This window comes from Stylophora pistillata, chromosome 6 (assembly GCF_964205215.1).
Source record: "Stylophora pistillata chromosome 6, jaStyPist1.2, whole genome shotgun sequence".
Classification (NCBI taxonomy): domain Eukaryota; kingdom Metazoa; phylum Cnidaria; class Anthozoa; order Scleractinia; family Pocilloporidae; genus Stylophora; species Stylophora pistillata.
The window spans coordinates 31647075-31659668 of record NC_142524.1 but is presented as its reverse complement, the minus strand read 5'-3'; the positions used below and the strand labels follow the sequence as shown (position 1 = coordinate 31659668).

At 38.8% G+C, this 12594-nt stretch overlaps 1 protein-coding gene across 1 annotated transcript; it reads left to right on the top strand.

Moving 5' to 3' along the window:
- The first annotated feature begins 433 nt into the window (after positions 1–433).
- LOC111319901 (uncharacterized) lies at positions 434–8902 on the top strand. Its single transcript, XM_088763336.1, has 10 exons — positions 434–1061; positions 3161–3264; positions 3666–3824; positions 3946–4050; positions 4238–4324; positions 5003–5089; positions 5356–5442; positions 6304–6390; positions 6880–7173; positions 7506–8902. The coding sequence occupies exons 1-10, from the start codon at positions 737–739 to the stop codon at positions 7686–7688; spliced, it is 1518 nt and encodes a 505-aa protein (XP_088619462.1). The 5' UTR covers positions 434–736; the 3' UTR covers positions 7689–8902.
- Positions 8903–12594: the final 3692 nt, after the last annotated feature.

The window sequence follows — 12594 nt, the reverse complement described above, 5'->3', positions numbered from 1 at the left end:
CATTTCTAATCCTCTGCTGGCAGCTAAATAAGTAAACAAATATAATGGGTATTAAGGCTTTTAGACTTCTAATTTGCTGTTAAATAGTTTGGAGCATTTTTTGGACGAGACGAACAATTTCCAGCTCTGGAATTCAGCCATGTGTACCGGTCAGTAATCAAGCATGTGAAGTGTTTCATTCATTTCAACAGAATAACGACCGTACAATAGCCGCCCTTTTGGTAAATTAAAGTTTGTGAGGCCTGTCGGAAAGCGGCTCTCTCTTTCGACATTGGCTTTCGGTGAAGTTTTTGCGGTCACGTTCTCAAATCTTAAACTTTCTTTTCTCATTTCTGCGCCTGACCTTACATGTGTTTGAAGAGCAGTTGCCGCTCTTTAAGATGCTTATTAATACATTAAGTTAACAAGTTGATCCATAAAATCTCATAAAAACGAGGCAAATCAATACGTTGGATCCACACTCATGGAGGTGCGCAGGTATTAGTGAGCTTAAGTGGGATCAGCATGAAATGGCGTGCAAAGTATTACAAAGTCATTTTTTCCTTTCTAATGAGATTACTCAAGCATTTAAAGTACAAAAGGCGTCATACGAGGCGTAACGTTTAATTTTAAAGAAACATCATTTGATGTGAATCGCCGGACCTAAAGTGCGCGTTCATTGAAAAAAGGTTCTTAAGACCGCATCAGCCGACATTTCTGAAAGTTTAACAAAAAAAAAAAAAAAAACAGGTTTGAGATGGATCTTCATGGTGGGCAAATGTTTGTTAACCCAACTTTCGACGACTGGATTTATGAAAACAGCATTCCACCACCGCCTTCGAGTTTTTCGCGTCCATTGAATTACTGCGCAGATAATCCTGCTCCTGCTGTAACGAATAATTATCGTCAGGCACAAAATGAGAGTAAACCACACGTCAAGAGAAGACCTCCTGTACGATCAAACCGATCACAATTAACCCTCTTGACTCTTGTGTGCCTGGTGACTTTTGTAATATTTGTGATGATTCTTATGATATTCGTTGGAGGAATATTGAAGGGTTGCAGCTGTCCCGTTAACGAAGGTTAGCACATAATTTTCTTTCTAAAAGGCACTGATGATACACAGATTATGAAACAAATAAGTTGCAGGTCTCATTCCTGAAGATGATCGGCGAAATTTCAGGTTCTGGTGTTTTCGGTATTAGAAGCATTCTTCCGATGTCTTAAAGTTAAACTAAACGTCATTGTAAAAGAAAGTTTCCGTCATGAAAAACTTATTCGCGTAAAACTGGTAAAAACGAGCCAGTTTGGTCTCGTTTGAACGTGCGTTGAAAGCACACTTTTTTTTATTGATAATTTGCATTAGAATTCATAACCCAGTCAATATGCGTGATGAATCTAAAAGTCTTGCTAAGGCATGTGCCAATTTTTTTCCCCGGTTTACCCCCTTCATTTGGAAAATTGGTTAGATTCAGAAAAGGTTTGCAAATACTCCGGCATGGATGAATTCCTCATAAACAATTTCGATAGCAGATGTACACCATGAGAGTCTTTATTACCCATTTTAACGCCAATTCTTGCATTTATTCTATCCACGAGTATGAACAATTTGCATGTTACACCTTAAATTAGTAAACATTCTTCTAAGGTTTTATCTCCCTTGATGAATTTTCTCATTAAATAATGTAGTTTAAATTTTAACCTTCTTCTCTAAATTCGCGAGGGTCAATGCTCTGATTTAGGAAACTTTCGGAAACTTCGGTAAAATTTAAGCAACGCATCTAGCTAGAATTAAATGGTCCGTGCTAATTATATTATCCTCATACTTATGTATACTGAGACTCTGAATTTTGATACACTTTCAAACAGACAAGTTGTGAAAATGACAAGAGTTGTTGTTTACAGCACTTGGTGTAAAAAGAATATAGGCACAGAAAATATCATCAAGAAGATCGTAGAAAGGAGTATTCCGATCTTGAGTGTACATGGAAGTTCGAACGATACTCATATGAATTTATAAGTCTATTCCTAGAAAATTACCATAGTAGCTTTAATTACTGACATAATTAAAAAATATGAATCATTGAACTAATCGTCTAAGACGTAAATTATCATAGTCAGTAAGCTAAAGAACTCAAACCACAATGAGCTCAGAGGGGGTCTCAATCCAGGCCTTACCTTATGAACGGCCCACGATAGATAACTCTGAACTTGTTAACCAAGGAAAAGTGATAAAAGCTCACATAGAATAGACTCTAAACGTCTTTTTTCATTTAGGTCTGGTTCATTCCGCTAATGATTTTAACAAACATCACAGCATGATGGTCACTAAACCGAGGCAGCGTTTCCACGAGATGCCATGCTCCCACCAATAACGTAGCTCCATTTTCTGCCTTTAAAAGCACACACAACCCACAATTCCTCTATTCGCTCCGAAGAAGGGCTAACGCTCGAAACGTCAGCTTTTGTAATCATTACGGTGGCTAATTTACCATTTCAACTTTGTTAATATATCCAAATTATTTCGTTACTCCCACCGACGCAGCCCCAAACAGTTTCTTTCGAAACTATCAGCCTTCTTACATAAAATTGACTCCAAAAGTCTTTTTTCATGCAAGTCTGGTTCATTCCACTAATTATTTTGAGCAAACATCACAGCGTAGTGGTTACCCGACAAAAGCGGCGTTTCTTTTGTGATCGGATCAGTGGATGAATGATACTTTCATTCGATTTTTCTCTTCAAAGAATTTAATGGCCTGTTTTCTTAAGATTGAAATAAAGATTAAACCCTGGTAAATAATAGCCGCTGCATTTTGAAAGCTCGTGACTCTGTACTGGACCTCAGCCAAATCGAAATGGACAGGCGATTAGTGGCAAAGTAATATCTCTCAGTCAGTAAGTGCGCTAGGTTGGTCTATTTCACTCTATGACCGGAGATATTCAAATGTTTGTTTGAATCCAAATTCTCTCCCCCCCCTTCCCCCCCCCCCCCCCCCCGCTATTCAAAGTTATGATAAGTATCTATTCAACTTCGTTTTCTCGGTCTGTATTGTAAGTTACCAAAGGTCGTTTTTTCTGCTCGGATTTATGGCCTTCGCGCTTTGGAGATAAACGAGTGGAAAAACTTCAATACAGACTTCGAACTTGGTTACTAAGTGGCATTTATTCCTCGTTTCTCCAGGAGATTCCCCTGACACTCGCAGTTTGGCTAAAGCCTCAAGCACTGAGATATTAGCCAGGATCAAGGGGTTGGAGGAGAATGTTACAAGTCTTCAAATACGTTTGGTAAGTAAATGTAAAATGGTAAGGAAACTTAACAAAAAAACAATAATTAAATAAGTATGCAGATGTAAGTGACAATTTTTTATTCGAAATTATATTCAAGTAGGCAGCTGTCGAGATTCATTCCAAGAGACAAACTTTTTTTCTTATTTTAGGAAAAGGAATGTATACAGGTTCAGTTAGTTAGATTGTACCATCCTAGGTTTGGTCTTTTGGGAGAAAATTTTTTACCCCTTTTTGTCATAATAGTCAGCAAAAAGGGGCATAGAGAGACAGAGTCGTTAAACGAGAATGTACATAATAACTCAAATTATGCATTTGAGTGTTCATCCTTGGGGTTGCAATCTCTAGTTTTCAAGATTATGATGTAACTCTTTTATATCGTATTTGTTTTTCATGTACAGGAAGAGAAAAACCAAGAACTGAGGGAGATTCGTATGCTCTTGCCAAAACTTGAAGAAGACTTCGGTGCCGAGTTAAACTCTACAAGAAGTAACCTGCAAGATACAAACGCAAAGTTGCACAAATCTTTGTCGATAGTTAATTCATCTCTCGTGGAAAAGGTCAGGAGAAAGATTTACTTTTCAGAGTGGTTGCTTTCTTCCCTCTTCATCTGCATGCAAGGTCTCACTTATCAATAGGTGTAAATGATAATATTCTTTTTCTGATTATGTTATTCTTTAGAGTGATAGTCTGACCTTTAAGACGACCCAGTTATCATCAATCCTGGAGACGTCACTAGACAACGTTGAAAAGCTTAACAAGACACTTGAAAACACACGAAATAAGGTAGGTTTGCTTTGAGGTAATCATCGAGTAAGATTCACATGATAACTTATCTTGCTAATTAGTTTGTCACTTGTTGCAAAATCCGTTATAGGTGTTGTCATAGGTGTATGAAGTTATCAGGATTGCAACATCATAGATGAAAGGGTAAAAATTGCTGATGATTTGTCAATTTTTTTCTTTTTTCTAGTTGCAAGAGAACATATCGAGTTTGAACTCTTCAGTTGCCATATTACACCAGAAAGTGGAAGAAATCAGCACGGATACTTTCAGACAGGTAGATGAAGTGAAGCAAGACGTACTTAATTAAACTAAATGGATTTCAAGAATCTATCATCTTTGAAATTTTGAGTCATTTTCAAACCAAGTGGATGCAATTTTCTCTTTTATCGGGCCAGATATCACTGGATATTCTCCAGTTTTAGTTGAGGCACATTCAATCACGTGATTCGCTAAGGCAAACCGCGAAAATACTTCCATTTTGTTGATGACTCTTAATAGGTAAATCGCCTTATCTCATGGATGACAACAGTACACGCTTTAGCTAGTCAAACCGAATATAACTTCAACAATTTCAAGAATGATACTGAAAGTTCCCTTTATCAGTAATGGTGTGAATTTTCTTTTCTGTATAACTCGTTTTCTCTGATTAAAGTTCAATTATGGAATCGCGTATCATCACAAAAATTGGCAGCAATAGTTATGATGACGACAAGCAGAAGAGTGTGTTTCACTTCTTCCCAACCCCTTTGGTGGATAGGTAGAGGGGAGGTTTTGGGAATTAGGTTGAGCTGATGACGAGGTGTTCCAGACATGGCTTTGTTTCCAGGTCAGGGAACATGGAAGTTCTCGTCTAATTTGGAGTCTTAATCCAAAGAAGAATAAGAAAATTTAATCAAACTGTCTCAATGCTTCTCCTAGTGAACTACTTCTTAATCTCGGAATTTTGTTGTAGGTGAATACTGGGCTAAAACGCTTGGAGGAAAATTTAAATGCGACAGAAAACAAGTTGGCTTTGGCGATGTCTGAGACGAATGTAAAAGTGAGTGCACCCTTTTTACTTCGTCTGAATGTTATTTACTCAAGTAACACTCTGTAAAGCTCAAGTGAGGGGCTCCTTACATTCACCCATCATTTAAAAAGCCATCATTTATAGCAGTCAACTTTCGTAGAATGGGGAGGAAATTCATTCCAATCCATGTATGCTTACTAACAGAACGGCATTAGTAATTTTGAAAAGCCAATCGATGATAAAAATGTCACGTTGGTCTAGCCAGGATTTTCCGTGTCGTTTTTGTCTTTCAAAAGCCTAACAGCACTACAAGAAGACTTTATCAAGAAGATGCCAACATCAGGAATCTGCTTGACGCTATCAACATCACTTTATCCTTGAAGGTATCATTTGGAGCTACAGTTCTTTAATCACCTCCAGTTAAACTTTAAAGAAAGCGCAGCAAAATCACAGTCGATCTATTTCGGGTGCGAAAATGAGAAAAAGTTTAAGATGATATTTGCTCTTGCCGCTGTGGAGACTAGAGGGACATCTTTTATTGACAGTGATTACCTGTTCAAGTATTGCATATTCTCTTGCTTAATACTGCTACAGAAGAATGATAGTTTTTGGAAAAGACCAGGTCCTTGGCTGTCTGGAATACAAAACTATAGGGTACAGTAAAGCAGCCGTTTTCCGAGCTCAAACCCTGACATTGATCACGATAAAGAGTCAAAGTTTGACTGAAAGGAAATGCAAAGCATCATGAGAAAATTTTGTTTTCTGTTCTTCCTTGTTTTTCTCGTGATGGTTGTCTAGGTCACTAAACGAGGATCATACTATCAAGAATACACTTGGGAAGTCGCCATTTAGGGTTTCGCACGGAGTTGTGTGATGATGTACCTACGACCGTGTATCTTTCAGATAGAGAACCTGAGTAAGCTCCAGGGCCCTATTGGACCAAGCGGTTTTAACGAGTATTTGTACTTTGGAGAGTGGTCGGTTTTTATACTGAACCATACCAGAGACTCCTTACTTTCCCTTTCTGTCCAAAGCGACATTTCAGCATCAGCAAATAATCAAAGCTGGATAAACCTTTCTGCTGCATGAATAGGCATTCTAAAAGTCAGGCCTAATGATCTCGGAAAAATGTCACCGTGAAAATGGGATGGGTGAAATATAGCTGTACCCCATCTAAAACATGACGACTTGCCAAAACATGTTCAAAAACAATGATGGATTTTTCGCATTTTGCTTTCAAACAGTTGATAAACGCGACAGATAGACTAAACCAAGAAGATGTGAGGCTGAGGACACTGTTGTCAGAATTTAACACCACCCTCTCTAACAAGGTACTCAGCGAAATTTCCACATAACTAATCAAGCGTAGATGTAACGTAGTTGGTCGCAAGTCTTCTGACGATAAGCAGTTTTCAACTGGCATTTAAGCCGAGAGGATCAGGCGGGGGCTTAGTCCAGAAGAAGTCTCTTCGATTTCTTGGGCTGAGATAGCGTTTATAAGGTCTGATCGGGAATTTGTTTCATACCTTGATGGTGTTCCTCAAGGTTGCATAGGGTCGGGAAATTTGTGCAAATTGTTTGTGGCGGGAAAGAAGGGAAGCAAGCTCGCAAGCGCCGGCAAACTGTGTTCTGGGATCCAGAATGAGGGTTGTTTTTTTACACAAATAAAAATTGACCCAGGAAAGGAAAAGAAAGCTAAAGGGGTATGAGCCATCAGAAAGTTTGTAGCCGTCATTCGTACAGTATGCGTAGTACCGCCTCTTTATGTCTAGATTAGAGAAAACAGGCAGATAAATTGTTGCTTATTGACAGTGTTGCAGATAGAGAATGTGAGTAAGCTCCAGGGCCCTATTGGACCACGCGGTTTCAACGGCTCTCAAGGACCCATTGGATTAGCCGGACCTCGGGGATTCAATGGTACACAGGGTCCCCAGGGGATGATAGGCCCGCAGGGTTTTAATGGATCACAAGGACCACAAGGACCACAGGGTCCCAAAGGAGCAGGTGACTTCTCCCAGTGTGAACACAAGACTGACGATTTGACTGCAACCCAAGATCTAATCAAAAGCAACATTTTACCAAACCCAGTTAGAGTGATCCTGGGTGAACCAAGTGTAAGTATGCTCAAAAGAAGAGATTCACGACTATATTCTCTTTGTAATTTACCTGAAATGTAGGGATAGTTATCAGACTGTTTTGCATTACCTTACCTCAAATAAAAACCTGGCTCTTTCAAGTTACATGAAGTGATACGCCAATGATTATTTTACTGCATGCATGAAGCTAGGTCCTTTGTATCAGAAGTCAGATAGATATGTTTACATTTGTATCCTGGAATTTAAGTCTCCAAAATAAGGAATGGATCATAAATTAATAAGCGAGAGCAATTAATTGTTTTACTCTCTTAATGTTTAGTCATATAGTTCAAGTTTGTTTTTCATTACAGGGTAAAAAGATTGTTGGTGTCTCATGTACAACAAACCGTGCCCAGCTTTATCTGCTAACGTCAGAGATAAAACAGGATAATGGTCAGTTGTATTACACTTGCAGCTGTTATGGTCATCATGGAGCTGGCCAGGTTAATGTTCAATGCATCATGCATTACTGGGAGTGTCCCCTGACCACATGAACACAAAAACAACTTGTGTTGTGATTGGGGGGAGGAGAAACTTTGTAACTAGTTAAAGGTCTTACACGTAGTTTCTGAAAGGAAATATCAACAACAATCTTCGCATTATGCTGCCAAATTTTCCATTATTTGATCTTCTATAGTTTCTTGTCCCACAAAAAGATCAGGTATAGTAGCAGTCGTATCAGAATAAAAAGCAGCTAGGTTATGGTGAGGTAAAAAAGATCAATATTTATGAGCTAGCCCAAGTATGCCCTCTGTCCATAGCCAGCTAACTCCAAGCAGTGGTTTGTTTTGATTTGTGTTGGGGCCCAGCAAAACGAGCTTCAGGATATGCAGCACTGGTTTATATACGTAGATTGGACGAAGGGGAAAGACATAAATGTCTTTAACGCATTTCAAAGAAAGATCTTAGGTTTAGAGGACTTCGAGTTGGAGATCCAGGAAGGAGGAAGAACTAAATAATTTCGCTCATGAGGAAATTCCACCGAGTGTAACCCAGTTCTCAAGTACCATGCGATTTACATGGGAGCTTACTTTCCTACTGAGACACAAGAAACCTTGATCAAGAAAAAAAAGCTCGATATTGATTATTTCAAAAGAAAAGCATTAATAGGGTTACTTAGCCTTTTACCTTAATCCTTTCTTGAATTGATCCTTTTATCAGTGACGTTGCTAAGATATTCCTTAACCCTTTAAGGTTACTTCCGCCTTCAGAGGCCGAAAAATCGTTTTTTCTCTTATTGGACTAGATTGAAGTTAGACATTTTGCCTAACGTTTACAAACAGAAAAAATTAAAAATCTCAAAAAGCGTCAGACTCATTTAGGAAAACGTATTTTAATAAATCAGGAAGGTGTCATAATCTCGTAAATGGGCGAACCCCCCGTGCGAATATCGCGGCATTTTCATGTTATTTGCATATTTTGTTTTACCTCGAGCACTTGATAACATTCACACGTGGAGGTTCTCTGCTAGTAGAAAGTCATTTCTCATGGATTTAAAACAAATCAAAATTAGAGAGCAGTCCTTCGTCAAAGAAACGCAAAAAAACAGGCCCAAAGAATAGAGAAGAGGCACTATTTTGTCAGGAGAAAAAAAACACAATCCTGGCACTCCTCTCCAATCCAAATTGCGAACAAAGAAGTCGCCTACATTTGTCGTACATAAGGTCAAGTTTCCTTTCAATAAGCAAGTACCAGCCTCGATACAAAACATAGGCAATCGCCTCGAATCGTATGAAATCAGGAATAAACCTATACGAGGGAATTCATTCAGCGATAAGGGTATTTATTAAGCTGTCTGTCGATTCACTGTTTTGCTTTTCGGCAAATTTTCCAGCTTTACCCTTTTTGCCGCGGGTTTTTCCTTTGTTAACTTTGCTCATTACTCAACGTTCAACAAAGCGAGATAGAAAAAAGTGTGAGTGCCATGTGATACTTTACCCGAGAAAATCTTGATCCATCGTCGTTGACGCCAGTAGGTCCCGTCTGAATTCAATTATTCTGTGAATAATGGTTAATAATAAAAATAATACTACTAATAATAATAATAACAATAATAATAACAATAATAATAATAATAATCGTCACCAAAATAATTCGGTTCTCTAGGATCAGACTCGTATCAGACCCAAACTAACTTTGATAACAAAAACGACCTACAGATAAAAATCGCGAAAGCAACTACTAGTTCGTTAAGAAAGAATTTCAGAAAATGTGCATCGAAATTTTCCTTATAAAAGTAATAATAATAATAATGTATATGAGAACGATCCTTCGCAGTAAAGCACTATTTGAGCAATAGTGAAAATCAGACCTGAAAAAAATTTCAGGCCTGTACGGGATTCGAACCACTGACCTCTGCGATACTAGTGCAGCGCTCTACCAATTGAGCTAACAAGCCAACTGGGAGCAGGCCATCAAATTAATTCGATATAAACCCGTGGATGATAAATCAAACAACAACAAACAGATGAAAACATATGTGTGAACTGCGGTTATGAGACGTATATGAGAACGATCCTTCGCAGTAAAGCACTATTTATGCAATAGCGAAAATCAGACCTAAAAAAATCAGGCCTGTACGGGATTCGAACCACTGACCTCTGCGATACTAGTGCAGCGCTCTACCAATTGAGCTAACAAGCCAACTGGGAGCAGGCCATCAAATTAATTCGATATAAACCCGTGGATGATAAGTCAGATACAATGAACATATGAAGTTCATATATTTTGAACTGCGGTATTAAATACGTATGATGCACGATCCTTCGCAGTAGATAGCGCTATTTATGCGATAGCGAAAATCAGACCTGAAAAAAATCAGTTTACAAACTATTCACGAATGTTAGTTTAAAGATAAGCTTTAACTTCTCTATAGTACACTTTAAAATCATTACAGTTTCTAATATTTGCCAGGAGGACATTAAATAACTTGGTGGCAGAGTCTTGAAAAGTGCCCCTCTCCATTGGTATAATTAGTCTTGTTGCTGCTCCTGACTGCAAAGAACGCAGATGTTTAACTGTATCTCATTATACGTTGGACGGCCAGCTGGGGGCGTACAAAGCTTGGTGAACGAGTTTGAGAACGTGGAAGTCTCTTCGTTGTCTTATTGGTAACCACCCTATTGTAACAATAATGAATGTTATGTTATGTTTTGGTGTGGCCCGCGGTCGAAGACCTTGCTCCTTTGGTGTTCAACTGCTTGATCTCGCCATAATTGCAACTTTTCTCCTTCTTCGAAGACATAAATAAGAAGAAGTTTACTTGCGTCTTTTTGGAAATTTTAAAAGGATCGACTCGACTCGTCCAGAACAAAAGCTAGTTCTTGATTAAGACATTGCAGAGAAGCGATAATTTGAAGAACACCGAATGCTGGAACACGGAATCGGAACCGGAATACTCGGAATACCCGGAATTCCCGGAAGGATCGAAGAATAGACCTTATTCATAAATGGCCGCCGCGCGGAAATGGTCTGGTTTTGAATGCACGAAAGCGAGGCTTGGTAGGCCAGAAAATTCTTGGAGAGCATATTTGTGACTATAATTTCTCAAATAATATCGTCTAAGTAGTCTAAAGTTTTTGAGGATATTGGCAGGAAAAAGATTTCTTAGTCACTTAACGGGATATCTCTGAGTTATAGAAAGATTTCCGCGTGAAGAGCCTTGGAGATGCCGACAAATTGCTGTGTCCCGCTCTCTAGTTCATATAAGAACCATACCACTTTAAAGGCATTAGTGGAGATTTCACCTAAAGGGGGGTTTCACATTTATTGGGCTATCAATGTAAAATGGGGTTGACAGGCGACTCTCCAGGGCGTGTTTAGAGTAGCCTATTCAAAGTTTGGCCCTAACGAGTATGTCTTTGGGCGACCGTCCTCTTTTGTAAAATACGAGAAGCGGATTTTTGTATATTTCGTTCAGTAGTGGTTGTATTTCTATTAAATGCCAGTGTCTCATGAGAATTTGCTTTAGGTTTGGCACTGCTGGTTGATATTGTGTAACAAAAGGCAAGATTCGTTGGTTCGTCTTTTGTTTCTGTTGAAGAGCGAATTTCCTGTTTTTTAATGCACTTCTGAGAGAGTTGTGCTAATGAGGTCGTCTGGGTAGCCTCTCTTTAGCAAATGCGCTTAATTTGTAATTTTCTCCTCGAATATTGTCTGAGAGGAGTTTGTTCGTAGAAGTCTAAGGGTCCCCCCTTTTATGAAGTCTTTTTTAATTCTTTGTGGGTGACAGGAACTATAGTGTGTATACTGAAATGTCTCAGTTTGTGGAAATGAGTACGCACATCAGGGATTGCGTCTTTTTCGAATCGTTCGCCTTTGTAGATGTACAGCTATTTTTTTTTTACTGTCTCGATCACTAAGTTGTCTTGATTGCTTTCAGCTTGCGCCAAGCGCGCTGATTCGATCGCACTACAGTTCTTAGTGTTCAGTGTTCAAGCCGTTTTGGCTCGTTTTCGTTTCTTTATTTCGGTCGTAGAACGACCGATTTTACGTTCATAGAAGCACATGATCACCTTTACTGTTTCTTGTTCTGCGTTGTTAAGGATTTGCTTTATCTCATTTTTTAAATCCTCGTCTGCTCTTATTTTGGCCCTCGCCCTATATTGTAGGGATTCTGGGCATGTTCTGTGTTACGGTATTTTCCAAACCGACAGAAAGATATAACTCGTACAACTCAACTACTTTATTGACTGACGTAATAACTACGAAGCGATATCGACAACCAGTACAATAACTATCTTTTTCACTTAGCTACGGAGCGATATAAATACTAATACAATCAGTATCCTTATAACTTAGAGCCCTTTACAAATAATATCACTTAAATCTCAGTGTGCTACCGCACAACTCACAGTTCTCTTGAAAATCTTTAACAAATTGTCGACGTCCGTAATTCTTTCTCTCACGTAGCCTTCCACACGGCTTTCAATTCCAGTAAACAACTCTGTCCGGCTCTCGCTCCTCTGGGCTCTTCGCAACAGCAGTTATAGCTCACTAAAAGGCCTCTCTCTTTAAGCTAGCGTGACTCCTTATATATCTTTCAGAAAGTTCTAGAATGTTCTAGAGATCTGTAATATTGCTATTTTTAGAAACATTACACTATGATTACATCATAACAAAAATATGCTGAGTCACGGTTCTAGAAGGTTCTCCTTAAAGTTCTCGCTTAGTCATCATGACTAAATGTTCTAGAAACTTCTTCGTTCTATTTTTAATAATTACGTAACGCAACGCACTCTAGAAAAATATGGGCGCTCTCCATAACATCTGCTAGGCATTTGGTACAGAGGGATTTGTTCGTTATCCTCAGACTTACCGAGTAGATCATCTTCAATGGCAGTGTCATATGAGGCTTCCATGTTTTCTTCATTCTCTGAATAGCATTGTTTTGGCCCGGGG